At 36.9% G+C, this 20,423-nt stretch overlaps 2 protein-coding genes across 3 annotated transcripts; one reads left to right on the top strand and one right to left on the bottom strand.

The window, feature by feature from the left end:
• Nucleotides 1-142: 142 nt before the first annotated feature.
• On the top strand, nt 143-4,607 carry LOC113071427 (acanthoscurrin-1-like). The gene is made up of 2 exons (XM_026244779.1): nt 143-592; nt 2,935-4,607. Exons 1-2 carry the CDS (start codon nt 484-486, stop codon nt 3,507-3,509), a joined length of 684 nt encoding a protein of 227 aa, XP_026100564.1. The 5' UTR covers nt 143-483; the 3' UTR covers nt 3,510-4,607.
• A 76-nt stretch (nt 4,608-4,683) lies between these two features.
• Nucleotides 4,684-19,016, bottom strand: LOC113071425 (coiled-coil domain-containing protein 92-like). 2 transcript variants are annotated; one of them, XM_026244773.1, is made up of 4 exons: nt 18,641-19,016; nt 11,131-11,330; nt 10,416-10,457; nt 4,684-6,370 (listed from the first exon to the last, which is right to left on the bottom strand). In XM_026244773.1, the coding sequence occupies exons 2-4, from the start codon at nt 11,261-11,263 to the stop codon at nt 5,493-5,495; spliced, it is 1,053 nt and encodes a 350-aa protein (XP_026100558.1). In that variant the 5' UTR covers nt 11,264-11,330; nt 18,641-19,016; the 3' UTR covers nt 4,684-5,492. The 2 variants fall into 2 exon arrangements, with proteins under 2 accessions (XP_026100558.1, XP_026100559.1); XM_026244774.1 differs by having other exon boundaries at nt 18,548-18,659.
• Nucleotides 19,017-20,423: the final 1,407 nt, after the last annotated feature.

Here is a 20,423-nt window from a genome sequence, read left to right as displayed (position 1 = left end):
TTATTCACACTTAACAAATGCATTTGTTGCTTGTATGAATTGGAGCATGTGAGTGTTGAGACGTTTTATATATAATTACATGTACCTTTTTCAACACAGATTTATTTTGCTTTTGAAACGTATTCTTTGTTGAGTCCATCACTATAGATTTTTACCCAACTATATAATGGCTTCTGAGAACCACAGTAAATATTAACAGGATCCAAACAACCTACCAGCCAAAAGACAGTCATTATGTGATCGTCAGAGCTATTGGTCTTGCACATGATGTGGCTGCAGGTCGTCTCGTGGGTTACCTAACCAGCATCTCTGAGCTCATGGAGAGACACAATCACCACATGACCGACCCCACAGAATGACCCCTGGGCCTAAAGACCGTCTTAATCCTGTTGGTGGATTAGAGCGATATTCTGATCCTGTGCCGGTGAGACGGACGACATAAGTTCATTCACTCAACCAATCAGAAGGAGCAGCAGTCAGTTAATGCCGCTGTGTACGTGTACTTGTGTGAGTTCTACTCTCATCCATTCAAGCTCAGCAGACCAGGGAGGACGACATCCTGAACCTTCCAGAATACAGATACCTGTTCAACGTAAGTCAGTGCATCCTCTTCATTTGAACCCTATTTTATAACAATAATTAATATTATTATTTTATCTTTTTTTTCTAAAAGAAAAGTATATCTTTATAGTGGAGAATTACATACCAGTGTGTGAGATTTCTTTGTTGAATGCTGTATTACTGTTTATTTTATTTTCTAAGGCTGTTAAAACAGAACCCATAATGTAATATAAAGATAATGGTATATATATATATATATATATATATATATATATATATATATATATATATATATATATATATATATATATATATATATATATATATATATTCTAGTGCTGTTGAAATTATTCTAGGGTAATTTTAGAGTGATGGTCACCTTGCTGTAAAGGTTACCTCATAATTGAATGATTGTAAAAATGAACTTTGCCTTTGTTACATTGGATTGAATTGTGCAGGTGTGAGAATATAACCAGACGGTGAACTACCGGATTATTTTTCTAAAGCTCCCAGACTGGAGGTCTGGTTCCTGAAAAGATTGTGTCCTGCTCAATTCATTGTCTGACTCTAGAACATAACATAAAATAATGTCGTAATGTCAAGTTTTTTTTTTTTTTTTTGCTTTCCAAATAAACAAATACAAATTTTAAAATCACTATATTTATATATATCAACACACACACACACACATACTGTTTCATCCTACCAATGAAAATGTAGGAATAATTAAGCTTTTTTCATGTTTTTGAAACAAATCTTTTTGCTCACCAAAATTAATAGATCAACTTTTGATTTTAATAACGTATCAACAAAATGTTAGAATCAACATTAACTTTATTTTTTAGATTAATAAATGCTTTGGAAGTATTTATCATTGTTAGTTAATGTTAACAAATGGAACCTTATTATAAAGTGTTACCAAAAGATCTGTTAAATTGTAATCGTATTTCACAATGTTCCTGTTTTACTAATTTTTTTCCCTCAAATAAATGCAGTGAGCAAAATGACTTTCGGAAACATTAGAAATTCTTAAATATTATTATTTTATTTTTTTTCACTGGTAGTGTGTATGTGTATAAATATAGATACTGGGTACAGTTGCATGAACACAAACACTTAAGACTCTGTCTTAAGAACTAGTTTAACCAACTAGCAGTTGAGTTTCAACAGAAGATTTTTAAGAAGAAAACAAAATAAAAAACAAATGGCTAGTTTTTAAGACTAGTCTAAGCAGTTTATGCAACCAGCGCCTGATGATGATGAAGTTATAGTGAAAACATTTAGTCACTGCATGGGCACGGTTGTATTTTTATGGCCTCTGAACAAGACTGTATATTATTTTATTTTTCTCAAAGGACATTCCAGGTTTTTGCACTTTTTTTACTATGAAAAATTAAGATTACTTAAACATCCTTAATAAGATGTAAGACTCTTAAAAGATTTCTTTTTAGAGAATATATCTTGAATTACTGTTTCCACTTGTTTTAAAAACTGAATTGTCTCTCTAATGTATTAAACTTATGCTTAAACATTCAACAACCAACAGGGTTCTTAAGATCAGAAATCCCCCTTAAAGGTGCAGTAGGGAACTTTTGTAAAAAAAAAATTGTACATATTTATTAAACCTGTCATTATGTCCTGACAGTAGAATATGAGAAAGATAATCTGTGAAAAAATCAAGCTCCTCTGGCTCCTCCCAGTGGTCCTATTGCCATTTGCAGAAAGTCATGCGCTCCCGGTAAAAAACAACCAATCAGAGCTGCGGTCCGTAACTTTGTTTGTGTTCAAAATGTAGAAAAATGTATATAATAAGAGAGTACACCATGAATCCATTTTCCAAACCGTGTTTTTAGCTTGTCCTGAATCACTAGGGTACACCTATAATAAGTGTTTATATTCAGACTATTTTAGATTGCTTCGGGGATACCGCGGCGGAGTAACCCAGTACCTTTGTGATTCTTCATAGACATAAACAGAGAGAAGTAGTTCCGGCTACGATGTTCTTCCACAAGACACAAGCAGTTCTGTTTATTAACCGCTAGAGCGTCAAAAGTTCCCTACTGCAGCTTTAAGGTTATTTTAAGATACATAGCTACTTTTTGTTTTGTTTTTTTTAAATAAGAGCCTATAGACATTTTAGAAAATGGGACCTCTCTAATTTTTCTTTCTTGACATTATTGGCTTTCTCTATATCCTTCCTTCCAACTCCTCTGTGTCCACTAATCAGACAGATCTCATTGGGACCGATGAGTCAAAGACTGATTGGTTTTCTGGACTACGTTTAGCTCTTTGCTTCAGAGAGTTTACATGCACCGCCTGTGTTACCAGACTACACAGTACATCCAGTCAACCTCTGCCCTTGTGTGTTCACAGCATCTTCCAGGATGTTCTCCCAATATAAAATCATCATGTTGATGAACTGCCTGCTACTCCTGACTGTGATGTTTCCTGCGGTCCAGTCACGTCGGGGCGGGGGCTTTGGCCGTGGGGGAGGCCGGGGTGGAGGATGGGGTGGAAGCAGCGCCGGACGCACGGGATGGGGAGGAGGCGGTGGACATTACCATGCCCCACCAGTCCATACCGGAGGCTCCTCGGGACACAGTACAGGGAAGGTAGTAGGGGCAGCCGCCGCCGGAGCTGTAGGGGGAATGCTGGTCGGACACGGCTTGAGCTCCTTGGCCCAACCTGGTTATGGCTACGGGCATGGCTATGGAGGTTATGGAGGCTACGGTGCAGGGTATGGGCATGGCCACGGCCACGGGTATGGCCACGGACATGGGCACAGACACGGACACGAAGGACATGGTGGTGAGCATTCAAGAGATCATGTTCACAATGAGACAGATGTGGATTATTACACAGATGCTGCCAGTTCTGGACCTATTTATAGCTGCCTGACAGTTTTTGGACTTGTGATGTCATTCTTACTTGGGTACATTCTGTTATAAAGGACACTTTGGCACTCGGCATAGGTCAGTCTTGGGCACCTTCTTACATCTGCCACTTCTTTCCATACAAAAATAATCAAATAATCTAACAAAATAAAAAATGTGTGACAGACGTAGCATTAAAACATGGAGTAAAATGAAGAGCAACTCAACCACTATCAAGGATTTCATTACACCTGAGGCCTGCATTGACAGCAGAAAAATAATGTTACAGTTACAGCATGGCATTTTGAACCAATAAGACTTTAGTTTGAAATAGTTTCCAATGTTTGTTTTTTTGTTTTGTTTTTTTTTAGCTCTGAAGCAAGAGTTATGAAAAGCATATGCCTGTAATTTTTTTCTTGAGAATTATGGTTTTATAAATGAATAAAGTAGATTTTTGTAATGATTTAGTTTATCTGAAAGATGGAGTTTTGCATCATTCAAAATATATATGTAGTTTATCATCTAAAGATATTTGCAGAGCATCACGTGTATATTTATACTTTATATTTACACAAATGTGCATTGATTGTTCTTCTCAATGATTTAATCTCTTCCTGTCATTTACGTCAGCGAACATTCAAAATAAAACAAGGCTTATGGTAAAATCACATTAAACCACAATAAGCTTGCCGAAGTGTGTCTGGTCAAGAGCAAATCTTGTTAAAGGGCTCGGGCACTCTCTACCTCACTTCCCCGAGCTCTTTAACAAGCAGCTGATTGTCTTAAACCAAAAGATTCCAGCGCTCTCGCTTGTACACCTTCTTAGATCTGTTTACCAGTATGTACGTTTATTTTTGTACTGCTAATATAAAATAAATACACTTCCTAAAATACTTCATGTTTTGTCATTTTTCATTTCTGTGTGAGTGATAATTTGGGTAAATGTGGTGTGATTTAGTCAGAAATGCTACATTTGGAATCCTAGATAACTGGGACAAATTGTGACTGTTTTAAATCAACTATTACTTTGATCCTAAAAATAGAATAGAAGTTTTACATGCAAAGAGCAACAAAGAGCCTTTAAATTCTGTTTAGAAGAAGGCAGGAGTCATTTTCTTCCCCAATATATTATTGTAGCTGCATCCTTTTTCATCTTAAACAATGTATAACACATCTTTAACTCTCTCTCTCTCTCTCTCTCTCTCTCTATATGTTAAATGTTATTAATAAAAGCAAGCAAAACATGATTATAAACTGAGGTGACCTCTTTGAGACCACTGATTTCTGTAGGTCTTTAATAAGGAAAAGCAGGATTGTTCACATTAGCCTGTAGATATGTCAATGAAAGGGGAAGGAGAGTTGAAGAAGCGTGGAGATTCCAGTACTACTGCAGTGCTCATGAATAAATATGAGTAGATATGAATATGCATTAGAACAATGAACCAGCAGGCAATGATGAGATTTGGCAATATATGAGTGTGTGTTTGGAGCCGGCGGTCAATGACGAGAAGAACAGAAAGTTGCTGAAAGTCAAATGGGAAAGAAAAACAAACATTTGGCATGCTCACAGTTCTCCTCCTCAACCGACGTGAGGCAAAGTAGTCATTCAAATGACCATGAACAAAAGTCTTTTACATCTTATTTGAGTTTATACAGTGTTGCATAAAAAGCAGCAGGACATTCAGAAGCTCTTGCTGCCATCCGTTGTCTCTCCATCTTTCCCTTTAAAACACACATATTCTCTCCCACTCACAAAACCAGTCTTTGCCTAAATCTTGTTCACTTGCCGGTGTGTGTCGTTCAGCATATCCCAGGGTTGTGCCGTGCTATTGTGTTTGTTAGTTGTTTAAATCTGTAGTGTGTGTCCGTGTCTTACATGTTTATTGACAAGGTTGTTGGTGATATGTTGATGATTTGAGCATCTGTATCAATGTTTGTCAATGTTTGTTTGTGTTTTCACAGTCATAAAGATCTCTGCATATACTGCATTGGTCTTAATACGTCTATATTGATATACTATCTGTTTTAGGATGTGTAAATGTGCGCCATACGTCAGTCTTAAACAGTTCTGTCTGCACCCGAGCGTTTGCGCACCACCTGCTCCCCATTGACCTGGTCCACCGCGAGGGTCTCCACTTCCGCCTGTTGCCGGGCTGCACCTCCACCTGCTGAGGGTGAACGGTGGATCCGATGCGCCACTCCTATATGCACATTAGCATGGGCATGGCCTCCCTCCCGCGCTGGGCTATTCCTGGGACTCGGGGGCACTGGGTTGTGGGCGGGGCTTAATTGTGCAGGGGGTGTGGCTGAAGAAGCAATGGGCGGGATTACAGAGGGGCGTTCCCGCAGCACCGGCTGAGACTCTACAGGGGCCGCAGGCTCTCTGGCTTGCAGGAATGGTGTGGGATCTGGCATGGCATCTACTGAATCCCTCAGTACCACCCTGCGGCCGTCTGCGGCGCCCAACCGGTACAGCTCCGTGTATTCAGAGTGCAGCGGCTGCGAAAGACTTTTGCGCATGCGCCTGCGAGGGGTCTCGGGTTGCCGGATGTCTTTGTCGTTTCCTGATGCAGCAGGAACAGGAGGAGGGGTGGGTTTGAGAGAGCCGACGGGGCTGACCGAGGGGCTTATACTCGCCGCGCCCCCGGCGAGAAGGCGTTTTTTGGTAGCGTGGAGCTGGGAGTTGAGGTAGGCAATGGTGCTGGCTCTCTGCTCCAGCTCTCCAGACAGCACAGCCAACTTATGGCTTTTCAACTTCAGCTCATCCAGGTACTTCTTCTCTCGCTCACGGATAGTGTTCTCCAACACAGAGATCATGGCGTTCTTCTGCTCCAGATCTCGCAGGAGCTCGGTGTTTTCCTGCTCTTTAGCCTTCAGCTGAGCCTCCAGCTCCTCACAACGCTGATGCAGCTCTCTGCAGCGAGCCTCACCATCATCTGAGAGAGAAAAAGACTTAACATACAAACTTTGTGCAATGCACAAATATACACTCTATTCCAGGGCTCTTCATCTCCAGTCCTGGAGAGCAAGTGTCCAGCTGGGTTTAGCTCTAACCCAAACCAAACACATCTGAATGAGCTAATGAAAGTAAAGTGTTCAGAATGACCTGAAAATTAGTTAGGTGTGTTAAACTGGGATTGTACCAATGTCTGCAGGACACTGGCCTTCCAGGACTGGAGTTGAAGAGCCCAGCTCTATTCTGCCTATATTGTCAGCATTTTAAAATTCTTCCAAAAAGTAGGCATGTTTTTAAATTGATCACTTGTGAGTGATCAATTTGTGATGATCACTATGCTTGCTTAGAAGACAGCTGTCTATCTAGGAAAACACGCTATTAGTTAGGTTTAGAAATAAACTGTGTAAAATTCAATGTCAGTAATAATATTTTTGTTTGTTTTTTAAAGAGATTATACAAACTGACTGAAATATTAGCCTGTAGAGGGCAGCAATGAACTGTGAATCAGATATCAATAAACCAATTACCTCTGCAGAACCAATGGCTATGAAACATCAAACTCTTTTCCTACACAGGAACCCTCCACTTATCCCATAAGATCTAATGTAAAGCTTTTGTTGTATTTTGGGGAAAGCTCATTTAGCTTAGCTCAGCATAGATATTGATTTCTCCATAAATTTAGCTGGATAAACACACTGTAAAAACACAGGTAGCACTTTATTTTACAGTCCTGTTCCTCATGTACATACTATGTATTTATTATAGTAATTACAATAACAATGTAGTAACTAGGTACTAACCCTGAACCTACCTCTAAACCTAACCCTACCCCATGTAGTTACCTTGTATTACCAGAACTTTCTTGGATAAATCCACTGTAAGTACACTATAAGTACATGTAAGCACACGTAATAAAAAATAAAGTGCAACCGATAATTCTGAAGCATCATATTGAAAATAACTGCATCATTTAAAAAATAGGTTATGTAACTCTTATATATATCTAAGATTGTAAAAGACATGCATTTAGCAGGCAGACAGGATGGGGTTGAGACAGGCACCTTGGAGAGAGACTCCACACACTCATAAGAAGGGCAGACCCACAGAGACAGAGATCTCCCGTTACACTGCTAATGGATGTGAAGGTTGTGGGAATAGCAGAGTCCCTCTTTATTGACCTTCAGCTTTGCAACAGCCTAAACAATGGCAAGCGAGGGGAGATTTTTCTCTCTCTTACTTTCTTGCTTTGTCTCAAGTAAAATGTATCATGCTTCACTGGCTTGACAAAAAAAGAAAACATTTGAAACTTCAAAGTATATAAATAAAATAAAAATAATAAAATATGATAAAAAAGTATAGTATACAGTAGTATATAGAGTAAAATTATAGAATCACAAATGTCTAACTTAATTAATCAGAAAAATTTTGTTCAAAACAAATAGTAGACAAATTGGCATATAAAAGTAGCATAGCGGGAAAAAAGCAAAGCAAAGCAAAAAAAATAAATAATAAATAAATAATAAAAAAAGCATAGCAAAACTTTCATTTGATATAATGAGGGTCTCACTTCTATGTAATATCCCTCTAATTATTAAAATAGACATGAATGAGCTCATTTTAGAGAATGACTCACACTTTATCACTTTCCCGAACGCTTCATTACAACTTAGCAATGGCCACACCAGATAATGAGGTCACCATCAAACACACACAAACCCAGTTGGACAGCCATAATACATCCACTAAACACACTCCAGCACAGTCATCTGAGGTCAATGAGAGTGTTTACAGCTGAAAATCTGATAAGTATACTTCATTCTTCACAATGCTAATATCACTCGTGTCACAGAAGAGAGACAACAGATGTCACTCTAATCAGCATAGGTGGTGTAGTTATCAGTTACGGACATGTAATGTAGCAAATTAGCTTGAAATGGAAATGCATATAAATAATTAAAATTATAACTATTAATTGCAATTATTTATATCAGCAGCCAGTAGTAACTGTAGCAGAATTATTATTACCATCAACTATCATCTGTTTGTATTTTCATATCAGCTCTAAGAAACAATATTTCCTCGGCCATAGAAAATAACTTTCTACAGTACTAACGCATAAGAGTAAGCTGCAAAAGCATTAGATTACTGCAAACACGTGCAAAGTAAAGGACAGTGATCTGCATCCTGGATTAACAATACCCTCACTGCCAGCATTCATGTCAGCGCTTGTCTCCAGACTGCATTAACAGCAGCCATTCAGCACTGCAGACACACAGATAGGCGACGACACTATTGCCTAGCAATGTTTACCCCGGGATGTGTGGCATCCACGGTATGATCACTGCACTGTCAAAGTGTGCTGGTGTCCAAATAATGCATGCGGCAGCAACACAGACACTAGTACTGCATAATGTTGCAACGGGTGGCAAGCCTAACAGTGCTGTGCGGCTAAAGGTGGCAGTCGTGAAAACACCTAGTAGTGATGTTTGCTGCAGCAGCGATGCTGGTGCCATCATGGACATAATGCATGCAGGGTTCACACTGTGCAGATGAACACAAAGGCACCAGTAGCACTGTGGCAGGAGTTTTGTCTTCTGTACATGACTGAAACTGCTCATACACACTGGAATGCTGCAGTGAAGAGGCAATCCAGGCAAAGGCCCCCGGATGTGCCAGCTGTAGTTGGCTTCTTGTAGCTGAAGGGGAAAATTCTGAGTGTGGGGGAGCCATTGGTGGGCGGATTCTTGCCCACGAGATTTCATAAGCTTCAGTAAATTAGAAGAAGGAAGGGATAACCGTAAATCTATGATGACAGTGTCGAGAGACCGACTCAAGAGAGAGATGATTTGTTATTGTTTGCCATGATAACCAGAGGTCTGTTCGGCCTTTTTGGGGTGTTAGTTGCTCTTCAGGGGTTGTCCACAGAATTCTAAGACATGGTTTACTTTTTAGGTGAGAGGGTATCCTGCATTATTCATTAAATATAATGAATGAGTGTGTGTCTGACTGGTCCAAACGCTACATTAATGAGAATTAACAATCTGCCTTTACTCCAGTCAACAAAAAGTGCAGAGTTTAAATTGGAACAGAAACGATCTCTATTATTATTATTATTATTGTAATGGCTGGATTAAGAGTGATTCTTGATATTTGAAGTGAGAGGAATAGGTTCTCCTCATTTGCGAAATCTCTTCCACATAAAAACAAGTGTTTAGATGCATGGCAGCAGTGTTGGTCTGAAATATCATGGCTATTGTTAGGAACATGAGCGTGGGGATGTAGTCAGCAGGTTGGAGATGATACATTAGCCTTTTGCATTAGTGCTGTATTAGCGTAGTCATTCCTAATCTCATTTCCTGTGCTAGACACGTATCTGGCTCCCATCAGCCACATGCGCGCACACAAACAACTGTCCAATCACACAGACACTAAACAAATGTGAAACTACTTCATTATAAAGTAACACTACACAGCTCTCTGGAATACTTGATTCTGATTGGCAAATTGTTGCTAATTGTTGGTTAGATTGCAGAAATATAATATGCATATTTATAAATAAATGTTGTGAGATTGTTGCAGTGTTTGTCCTTTCTTTCAAAAATGTATTTTACTATTTTTGCTATTTTTTTCTTAGAAGTGAAGACAATACAATAATTGCAACTCCAAAATCAATATTTCGTGTATTTATCTGTTGTGGATATGTAATAAACAGGATAATGTATAGTCAGCTGGTCTTGTAAAGGACTTTAAAAACCTGCCAGACAAAACAAGAAACTAAAAATAAATATGAACAGCATTTCTGGATGTTTCCATTTGGCCTTCCTCCTGCTGGTTGCATGTCCATATGTCTGTGCGTCTACCAGGCTGTCAGAGATTTCTTTTAACAGGTGAACATGTGGTTGACAAGTTCTTTGACTGCATCCTAGCAACACCTGATACACACAGCACCCTTGCGTGAACATTTTGTTCTGATCCCATGTGAGTGTGAATGCGGCCACATGTAAAGCGTGTGTGAGAAATCTTACCGCCTGGATCAGAGCTCCGCATCGTCAGCTCATATGTCAGGTCTGTGAAACAAAAGTGAGGACAGAGGGAGTGGACAGGATGACAAAAGAAGGAGGAGTGTGTGTGTGTGTGTGTGTGTGTGTGTGAGAGAGAGAGAGAGAGAGAGAGAGATCAAATGTTAGGCTGGCAGCAGAGCATCACACTACCATAAATGAAAACAGTTGAAGATCACATGACACAAGACATCACCTGAAACAGGAGGAGATCAAGAGAGTGAGAGCAAAAACAGAGAAACGGTAACACAACAGAGAGTCAACCAAGGAGAAAAGAACATGTAGGAGTCAGTGGGACTATAGAAACAACATGAAACTTAAATTTCTGTAGTATACTGAGTTTTGTTTTGTTTTGGTTCTTTTGATCTGTGCAATACCAAATCACATAAAATAGCACCACAAGTAAAATAAAAGTACAACAAAATACAATACTAGATGAACTAATAAAACAATAATGAATCCACTGAAAACTGGCAATAATTAATCTTTAATTTATTTGAGCCATTAAATAAAAGAGACACTCCATTTTTAATGATTATAATGATTATAGTGCTTCATTTACTGTAGATAGTTTACAAATGAATTATGTGTGTGTTTATGGATGCTTGCTAGTGCAGTTTTGCTGTAAGCTGTCACTTTGCTGTCACTGCTTGATGCTAAGTGTATTTGTGTGTGTGTGTACCTGTGCAGTGCTGCTGTAGGCGGCGGATCTCAGCATGTAGGCCTTTCAGTGTGTTGGCATGGTCTTGCTGCAGGAACAGCAGGTTCTTCTGTGCACTGTGCAGTTGATTCTCCAAGGTAACACTCGAGGCCATGTTGATAATGATACACGGTCACAGACTTACATGTAGAAATAAACTCACTCACTCACGCCCAGGAGACCTATAAACACAAGAACAGAAAATACTGATCACATACACAGATTATTTAGCATTTTGACAGATCATTTTTGATCATTCAATTACAATTAAAAAAAGCTTATACTAAAAGTTATACAAGACATGCTACAAAGACACTGATTTTAAAAATACATTAAAATTGCAATATGGACAAGCTAATAATTCTTTATTAATTGTTATTTATTATTTTTCATTTTATGTGTGCTTTTACAAATACAATGTAAAAGCAATATTTCAATGTTGTAAATAAAACAAAGGTTACTGGACTATATTTTACAAGAAAATACTATTTCAGTCTTTTCTACTAAAAAATATTCTTGTAAAATTTCACAAATAATTGATTTAAACAAGCAATTTCAGAATGAAAATTCAGTGTAGCTGCTGATAAATTTTAAATTCTTACTGTAAATTCTATACATTATAATATATTTCTAATTTTATGTTGATAAAAAAAAAACGAAACAAACTTTTTGAAAAACAAAAATTAGATTTTCTAAAGCAATGTTAATTTATTACATATATTGATTACAGTTTTATACTCTCACTCTCACTCTCTCTCTCTCTCTCTCTCTCTCTCTCTCTCTCTCTCTCTCTCTCTCTCTCTCTATATATATATATATATATATATATATATATTAATGATACTGATTTAAAAAACGTAATAATCACCAACCTATATTAACCCAACATTATCATAAAGCAATAGCAGTAAAATATCGTTCTTGAATGACATAAATCGGATAACGAAAAACGACTGTCAGACAGAAAGTGCCTCAAAGTCTTCTTATCTAATAAAAGACTATGACTGTGGTCTCCAGTCACAACAGTTTTACAGTTTACCGTGCCAGGGCTGCCTGACATCATCACAAGTGTGATATTTCAGCACATCTAATTCAGATCTGCCAGGTACTGTACTACAGACATTTTCTGAGTGACATTCCATTAAAGAACATCACTTAAAACATCTGGAATTGAACCTCTTCTGAAACATCAACATCAGGATAGCTGCTACTCACGTCCCAGAGTACATGACGCATTACATCTTTAAACTAATAATAACACCAAAAACAGATGTGACTGTTTGTGTAATCAGGACAAGCTTTTTTAAAACTGCACATGTGAGATGTTTATAATAGAGACATACAACACAATACATTACTTCAATCAAACGGTTTACTCCGGTTATCACTATCCCTTCCCCCGAATCATAATCCCTCTGTCTGAGAGGACAAAGAGCTATATTTATCTAATGACAGCATAATGGTTTGCCATTACGTAATGCCTTTCAGATGAGGCAGAAACAAGAGAGAGTCTGTAGGTACTGTTTGTGGGAGTATTGATTTAAGGGGGTGAACACAAGAGAAAGGCTGGTTTCCACAGACCCTGCACTGCTCAGATAGCATCTCCTATACCAAAGCGCTCCTAAAGAGGTCACATCATACATATTTCATCATTTTATTTTTTCCCTTGAAGTTTTTTGATCCACTTCAAATTTAAGTAGGGCTGGGTGTTGTATTGAATATTCGTGGTATATCGCAATGATCCTGCTGGTGAAAGAAATTAAATGATTCATGAAACTGAATAATCAGTGGTGCTTTTTATCTAGCCATTAATGTTCTGTGATTAATCTTCAGTCTTTTCTTGTGTTGAAATGTTTTTATAGCATCATTTAAAATAAAAAGTGTTTGATTAAGTTTGATTCATTTCCATGAAGTAGTTTGCATTATCCATTTTAATGAATCAATTCAGTTCTGATTCTGCCACAATAATGTAGTTGTCATCACTCTAACGTGTTCATAGAAATCTCTACGGCAATTTTCATATATCAAAATATACAATTATTAATATTAAAATATACAGTATGCACATTACTGTTTAAAAGTTTTGGGGTCAGTTGGATTCTTTTTTTCTTTTTTTTAAAGAAATTAATACTTTTATTCAAAATTGACAAAAGCTTTCACAGTCTTCAAATAAATTGCTGTTATTCTGAACTTTATTTAATCAAAGAATCTTGAAAAATGTATCATATTTTCCACAAAAACCATTCCAACATTGATAATGAGTTTCTTGAGCAGCAAATCATCATATTAGAATCATTTCTGAAGAATTATGGGACACTAAAGACTGGAGTAATGGCTGCTAAAAATTCAGTTTTGCCACCATAGAAATAAATTACATTTTTCAAATATTAAAACATTAAAACATTATTTTAAACTATAATAATATTTCACAATTTTAATATTTTTATTGTAGTTTTTATCTGTAACACATTTGTTAACATTAGTTTACTACATTAAACGTTAACATAAACTAATGATGAAAAATACTTCTAAAGCATTTATTAAGCTATAGTTTTAATCTTAATGTGTGTCTATTAATGTTATCTAATGGACCTAAGATAACACAGAGTAAAAAAAAAAAAAACGGTTGTGTTTTATTAACAAATGTGAATATAGATTAATAAATAATATAAAAATGTATTGCTCAATTTATTGTTAGTTATGAATTACATACGGTTAAAATCAACGAAGATTTCATTTCTCATGATATGTCCCCTTTAAAAACACTTTGGCCTGTCCTAATATATCACATTCCAGTTTGTGCTTCCTAATGTATTAATCGAACACCATGTTTAATATTCTGCTTCTACACGAAAGATAAAAGAAAGTGTCCCCTTCATGACTTCTTAAGAAAGGCTTTGATTTAGTAAAATGGTTCTCATAAAGCCCTGTGTAGTTTAAAATATTAACAGAGCTCACTGCCTCGATCGTTTTAAGGCAGACTCTCTCTTCTGCTTGTACTTCCTCCTATCATAATGCACCCAATAAAACCGACAAATCCAGCCATTCAGACAGAAGAAAAAGAAGAAACACAAGAGATAAGGGAATGCCTCAAGGGTGTGTCCAGGGACCGCAGTGCTAATCATACTTCACATTAATTCTGCTATATGATGAAAATGAGCTACCTGCTCTCATGCAGAAAAACGTGATGCTACGAAATGTGGAAAATGTTACTGCGGGAAGAAACTGCAGCAGTTCCCAAGAAATGAACACCAGTGATGCAGAAGTGCTGCAACTTTATTTATCAAGTAATATTGACTTGAATAGTGAAACTCTGAATTTTGGGCTAAAGAACTCTTTAGTATCTAGGTATGGGTTGGATTACGGTCAGGCTAAGTGACAATGCAAAATGCATTCCTATTGGTTGTCTTGGTTGATTTATAAATCAGTAGAACACTATTTAGACTTTATAGGAGAAAATCAATCACTTATAGCTCCACTTTTTTGCTCGGTGGACATTTCATCTGGAAAATGCGGTGATTTATACGGCGGCTGATTGCAGGTTTGCAAAAACATGCATGGTGATGTTTTTCTCATGCGATCAAGCTGAAAACAAGAAAACATAGAAGACAGGAGCAGATGCCTTAAATGCACTCTTACTCTGACAGAATAACCAAAACCCTCCACAAGTCAGACACAACAAGAGCAAGGGAAAAGTAGCAGGCTGGATTCGCTCTAGTCAGAAAGTGAAAACAAAAACTCTGGGTTTGTGGGGGGAAAAACATATACATATTGGACAGTGTGGCTAAACAGAAGGTAAGACGATGTTTGAGGTAGACTGTGCTCAGTGGAACTCATGAAAAGCCTATGAGCATGAATGAGTAATGCCAGGCTGTGCTCACGCTGGGTGCGGCCCAGAGAAGACTGTCAGGAGACTCTGCCCCGCTCTTTTATTAATTCACTTGCTGTCCCTTCCTCATGTGTCCTCTCTCTTTTTCTTGCCATCTCCATTTCTCAGTCAATCAAGCTATAAAGATGCAAATGTGAAGATTCTGCTTTCTGTAAAACAAACAAAATGCACCACCAACAAACAGGGTTGGGCAAGATGTAGAAGTTAGAACAGACTCACTTTCAATTAAGAGTCACAACCACTACCCACAGGAAGTTGAATCAGGATAACAGGAAAAGGAACTTAGCAATTGATTAGCAATTCAAAGATATTCAACATACAGTAGTCACATCATTTGGGGAATTTAATTTGTCCATTAACTTTTGTTATTAACATTAGCTGGCTTTATGTTGTTTGCGTTCATTTTAAACAGTGGTGGTCCATGAAATGAAAACTGATTTATTACTATATTATCTTCAAAAGTTTAGGGTCAGTTTAGAATTTGTTTTTATTACTTTTTTATTTTTAATTATATGTCTTATGCTCACTAAATCTGTATGTATTTGGTCATGAATACAGTATAAACATTCATGTGAAATAATATTACAATTTAAAATCACTGTTGTATATTTTAATATATTTTAAAATGTAAATTATTCACATGATTGCAGCAGCCATTACTCCAGTCTTCAAAAACAGTTCTTACTGCAAAAATAAATAAATAAATAAATAAATAATATATATATATATATATATTTGTGGAAGCTGTTCCCAAAAAGACCTGATTTTATATAGTATAAATCTTTTGTAACATCACTAATGTCTTGAATTTAAGGCATCCTTGCTGAATAAAAATGTTAATTTCTTTTTGGGAAACAAAACAAAAAAAAACTCTAAATGATCTTTGAACACTTTTGAACATTTTTTTTTTTACTTTTAAACAATACATAAACTAAATAAAACTGCCACATAGGTGTCATTTCAAACAGTGATTCCCCATATGTTCTGGTTATGGGAAAAATGTATATATTTATATATATATATATATATATATATATATATATATATATATATATATATATATATATATATATATATATATCAAGAAATACACCTACAACAGATATATATTTCTTTGAATTTTACTTGGTTACTATTTCTACTTCCTTAAATTCAAATTCTGATTCCTGTTTTCTACCTCATTGCAAATTTATATTAGTGTACAATCCTGATACAAACACAATAAAAACCCATATGGCTTATAAACACACATTCTGAATCATTCTTTCAACCATGTTATAGCTGGACACCTACACAATCCACTTATTACATCAGTTGGGTGTCATTATAAGCGTGTCTGATCTCTCTTTCCCGGCACAACCCACACAGACGGTACACACAGTGAGAATGACTTTGCCACGGTCAAACCTGCTGTGCTTAAAAAGATTTTAATGCTCAAGACTGCAGGGACATAACAAATGACACTGACAAATGACCTCCATTACTAAAAGACAGAAAGAGAGAGACTCCGAGGCTCCGCAGAGCAGGTAAAAACTATAACTCATTTATGAATAATGAAAAGTGAGGCATATGAAGGGGTTTGCACTATGAGCAATATCAATATTGTGATACCATTGTTTGATGCAACTGCATACCATATTTTTATATTAAAATAAGCTGAAAACACTAACTGAAAAACATTTAGTGCTTTTCTATAGTATTAAGCTTCAAATGTCAACTATATATCGCATTGGTTTCTTTTTAAAATTATAAAAAAGTAAAAATATGAATGGTATTATAATGTTATACAGAAACTAAAATTAAAATAATGGGGAAAACTTTTTAAGATAACATGTCGAAAGAAAAAAAACGCATCTCAAGCACACAGAATAACATAAGTGGACTTTGAACGATTAATTGCTGCTTTGAACGATTACGTAATTGCGGCATCCATAATTGTAATCGCGATTAGAAATTCAATTAATTGTGCAGCCCTACTACCTAGACTAAAAATTCACACAATATTTCAAAAGATAACCCTTAAAGTAAGAACCAAATCATAACATACTTATTAACAGGCTGAGGCATCAAGTGAGCATCAGAAACAAAGTGCACCCCGTCACCATCTGTATACCGCTTATCCATCGGCTTACCGTAAATTAACCATTAAATCACGGGCGCCGAGAGCACTGGCCATCCTTCAGAAGTGATATTCCACAGTATTAGTGAAGACTCACTCCCTCACCCCTTCTTTAGGAGCCATTAGACATTTTAGAGCGCTGATGCTGACATTTGTTCTAATCTGACTGATGCTGGTCCCTACAGTCAGAGGGTGAGGCCTCCCCCGCCCCGCTCCACATGAGACAAAAGAATCCCCCTGACATTAGTAGGCCACTCAATCCTGTTGTTCTTGCCCTGGCACTATCTCTCACTCTCTCCCTTAACAGCTCTCTTTCTTGCCCTCCAAATTCTCTCTCCTTCTGTTGCATTAATAATCAATGCGGAATGAGCTGTTGCTTTAGAGGAGACTCTAAAAACACTGTCATGTCTTAGTCCTGATAGTCACTTTGCACACACACAAACACACACACACACACGCACACACACACGCACACACACACACACACACACACATCCAATATCCAATGCTTCATTATGCAGTCACACCCATGACATACTCCTGCATGATGTAAGCTAGCATGATGACATATTGTGCATGGCACAAAAACAGCAAGCAGGTTAATAGCAACTTATTATCAGTTATTATTAGAAACGTCACTGCTTTTCGTTTCTATTATTAAATTACCACTTACTAGTACATAAATTAAGACAATACAAAATCGTGATTAATAAAATGTGGGACTTTCACGGCAGCATCTGATTGGCCAGTGCACATCAACACATGCACGTGAGAGTGGCTGGGGATGAGCAGGATCATAAGGCAGGACCTGCATTGCGGACAGCGCAACAATCAACGAGCAAAAGCACCATTCTACAGATGAATATAATTACATCAGAAGACATTTACAAGCTTAGAGACACAAGAGGATGAGTTGCGTTTTTACTCATATCCTGTAAACACTGCAGAAACGACAGCACTTGTCCAACGTGTCATGGATCTGAATGAATAGATTTTCACATAGCTAAATGACTATATAAACAACTGATTTGAAGCATCAATAATAAAAAAAGGATCACAAAAATAATTGTTAATGACTTCAAAGCAGTTAATTTTCAAAAAAAAAAAAAAAATTATATTATAAGCATGATAAATAAACATGAATTTTCTCAAATTCATTTCGGTCCGGGATCAGCCAGAATGTGTCAATGCCGAAATAGTTTTCAGTGACATCTATATGACATCCATCTTCACAATCGTCTCTAGTTACTGTCACAATAATCAGCGACCGAGTCGATTATTAATCTCATCCGTCCGAAAACACGCAACAATCAGTAAACAATAACATCTTATACTGATGCAAGTGCTAAACTAAGTACGTGAAATCTAGGTGTCAGAGTTGTTATTAATACCATATAAAAGTGCAGCAGGCTTTCTTTGAGAGCATCGCTTGTTTGTTTCGGTCCGCGGCTCGAGCGCGAGCAGGTGCAGCGGCCGACACCTACCGGAAAGACGGGCTGAGATTAGTGTATGTCTGATGGGTAGAGATGGGGCTGGTTCCGCTGCCTGCGGGATGCCGAGAGGAGAGATTTTCTGGGTTTTGTCTCCTCACTGGAGCAGAGAGACAGGGCTGTGTCTGTCATCTCCCGGAGATACAGCTCTAAATAAAGCGGTGCATGCCGGGAAACTGAGGAAAACATGCACGCACGCAAGCACGCGCGCGCACTTTTGAGGGCCTCTGGTGCGGGTCAACACATACACAAGTCTTGTCGTCTAATGTTTTAGTGCCGACTGCCGAGTTGATAGTTAGTTCCGTCTGACAGATGCAGTGATATATGGGGAACTGAAGTCGATGACGAATTAACTGTGTAAACCGTAATGTATTTGACGTAGCGTCATCACTATAGAAACATGATGACGTTCAGCGAGCGCTCGGTTTAAAGGTCAACCAGATGTATAACTGTGAAAATTAAAGTTTATAGTGACCTCAATATATCATCTGTTTCACATATGAACATGCGATTTGAAAAAGGAAAAGGTATATTTATAATGATGATGTTTATTTCTCTTATTAGAAAGTTTTATATTAAAAAAACTTATAGGCTTTTCTATTATATCCAGTTCTAATTCTATTCTAATTCTACTCCAGTTCACAGGCAGCCCTATTAATTATTTGAGCCTAGAATAATATATCTAGTTATTGAGGTCACAATCGTTTTTTACAAGAAGATTGACAATCTGTGTTCTTTAATTTATTTTGTTACATTTATTTTTGAACTGATCAACTGAATTGCAATCTTTGGAAACAGCGTCTACCAAATGTAATTATATTTATGATAATATCTAGTTTATGATATTCTCAGTAAGAAAAAAAAAATGCAAAACTTGAAATTTCACACATTGCCAACTGTGAAAAAATTCTCCAGAACCACTGATAGACCAAGTCATTTTAGAAGACACAAACAACATAATAACTTTCATCAATAAGTAATTGAAAACATAAGTTGTTTATAGTAACACTAGTTAATTTATGAAAACACAGTTATATATAATTGATTATATTTGAAAATAAATAAAATAAATAGAATATTCAATGTTTAATTAATGTCACAGTTCCTTGTTTTTTCCCAGTGTTTCTATAGCATTTAATAACAGCAAATAAACTTACAGTTCAACACTTATTTTTTTTTGCTTTTGTATTATAATGGTCTTTCACAAAACTAGCACATTTCAGACATGTTCTCAGTAGTCTTTCGTTGACACCATAACTGTTACTATTTCATATGCCAAGTTAATGTAAACTAATTTTCACTATGCACAGTATTGTTTTGGTTAGTGTCTGATCATGAGAACATGAGGAACATCCGCTTGCCAAAATATAATCTCCTGGATTAGTCAAATTATAACAGCCTTCAAGTGCAGATTGGAACTCCATCAAGAGGAACATTCCACAACAAAACCAATTTATTTGAGCAAAGCCTCTCCATTTTCTGAAAACACAAAACAGACATGACCTTCATAGTCAGATCTCTGATGTTGCCCAGTTTAAATACTCTTTCAGCTCATTTGAGGCAGTTGTACAAATTAGAGTTCACAGCAACATCAAAAGCAACATCGACGCTCAGTGCAAAGCCAGTGGGGAGTTATATTCACTAGTGTTCTAACCTTTGAAACAAGAATCAGTTCATGACTAAAAATGCTATTTTCTGCATTCTAGAGCAGAGCATGCCCACAAGAGAGCAGTGTTTTATCATTTCAGTCAAACATTTGACTTTGACCTGATGCCTA

This window comes from Carassius auratus, unplaced genomic scaffold (genome assembly GCF_003368295.1).
Source record: "Carassius auratus strain Wakin unplaced genomic scaffold, ASM336829v1 scaf_tig00007301, whole genome shotgun sequence".
Lineage (NCBI taxonomy): Eukaryota > Metazoa > Chordata > Actinopteri > Cypriniformes > Cyprinidae > Carassius > Carassius auratus.
Note: the sequence above shows the minus strand (reverse complement) of the source record. Positions and strands in the feature narration are given on the sequence as shown.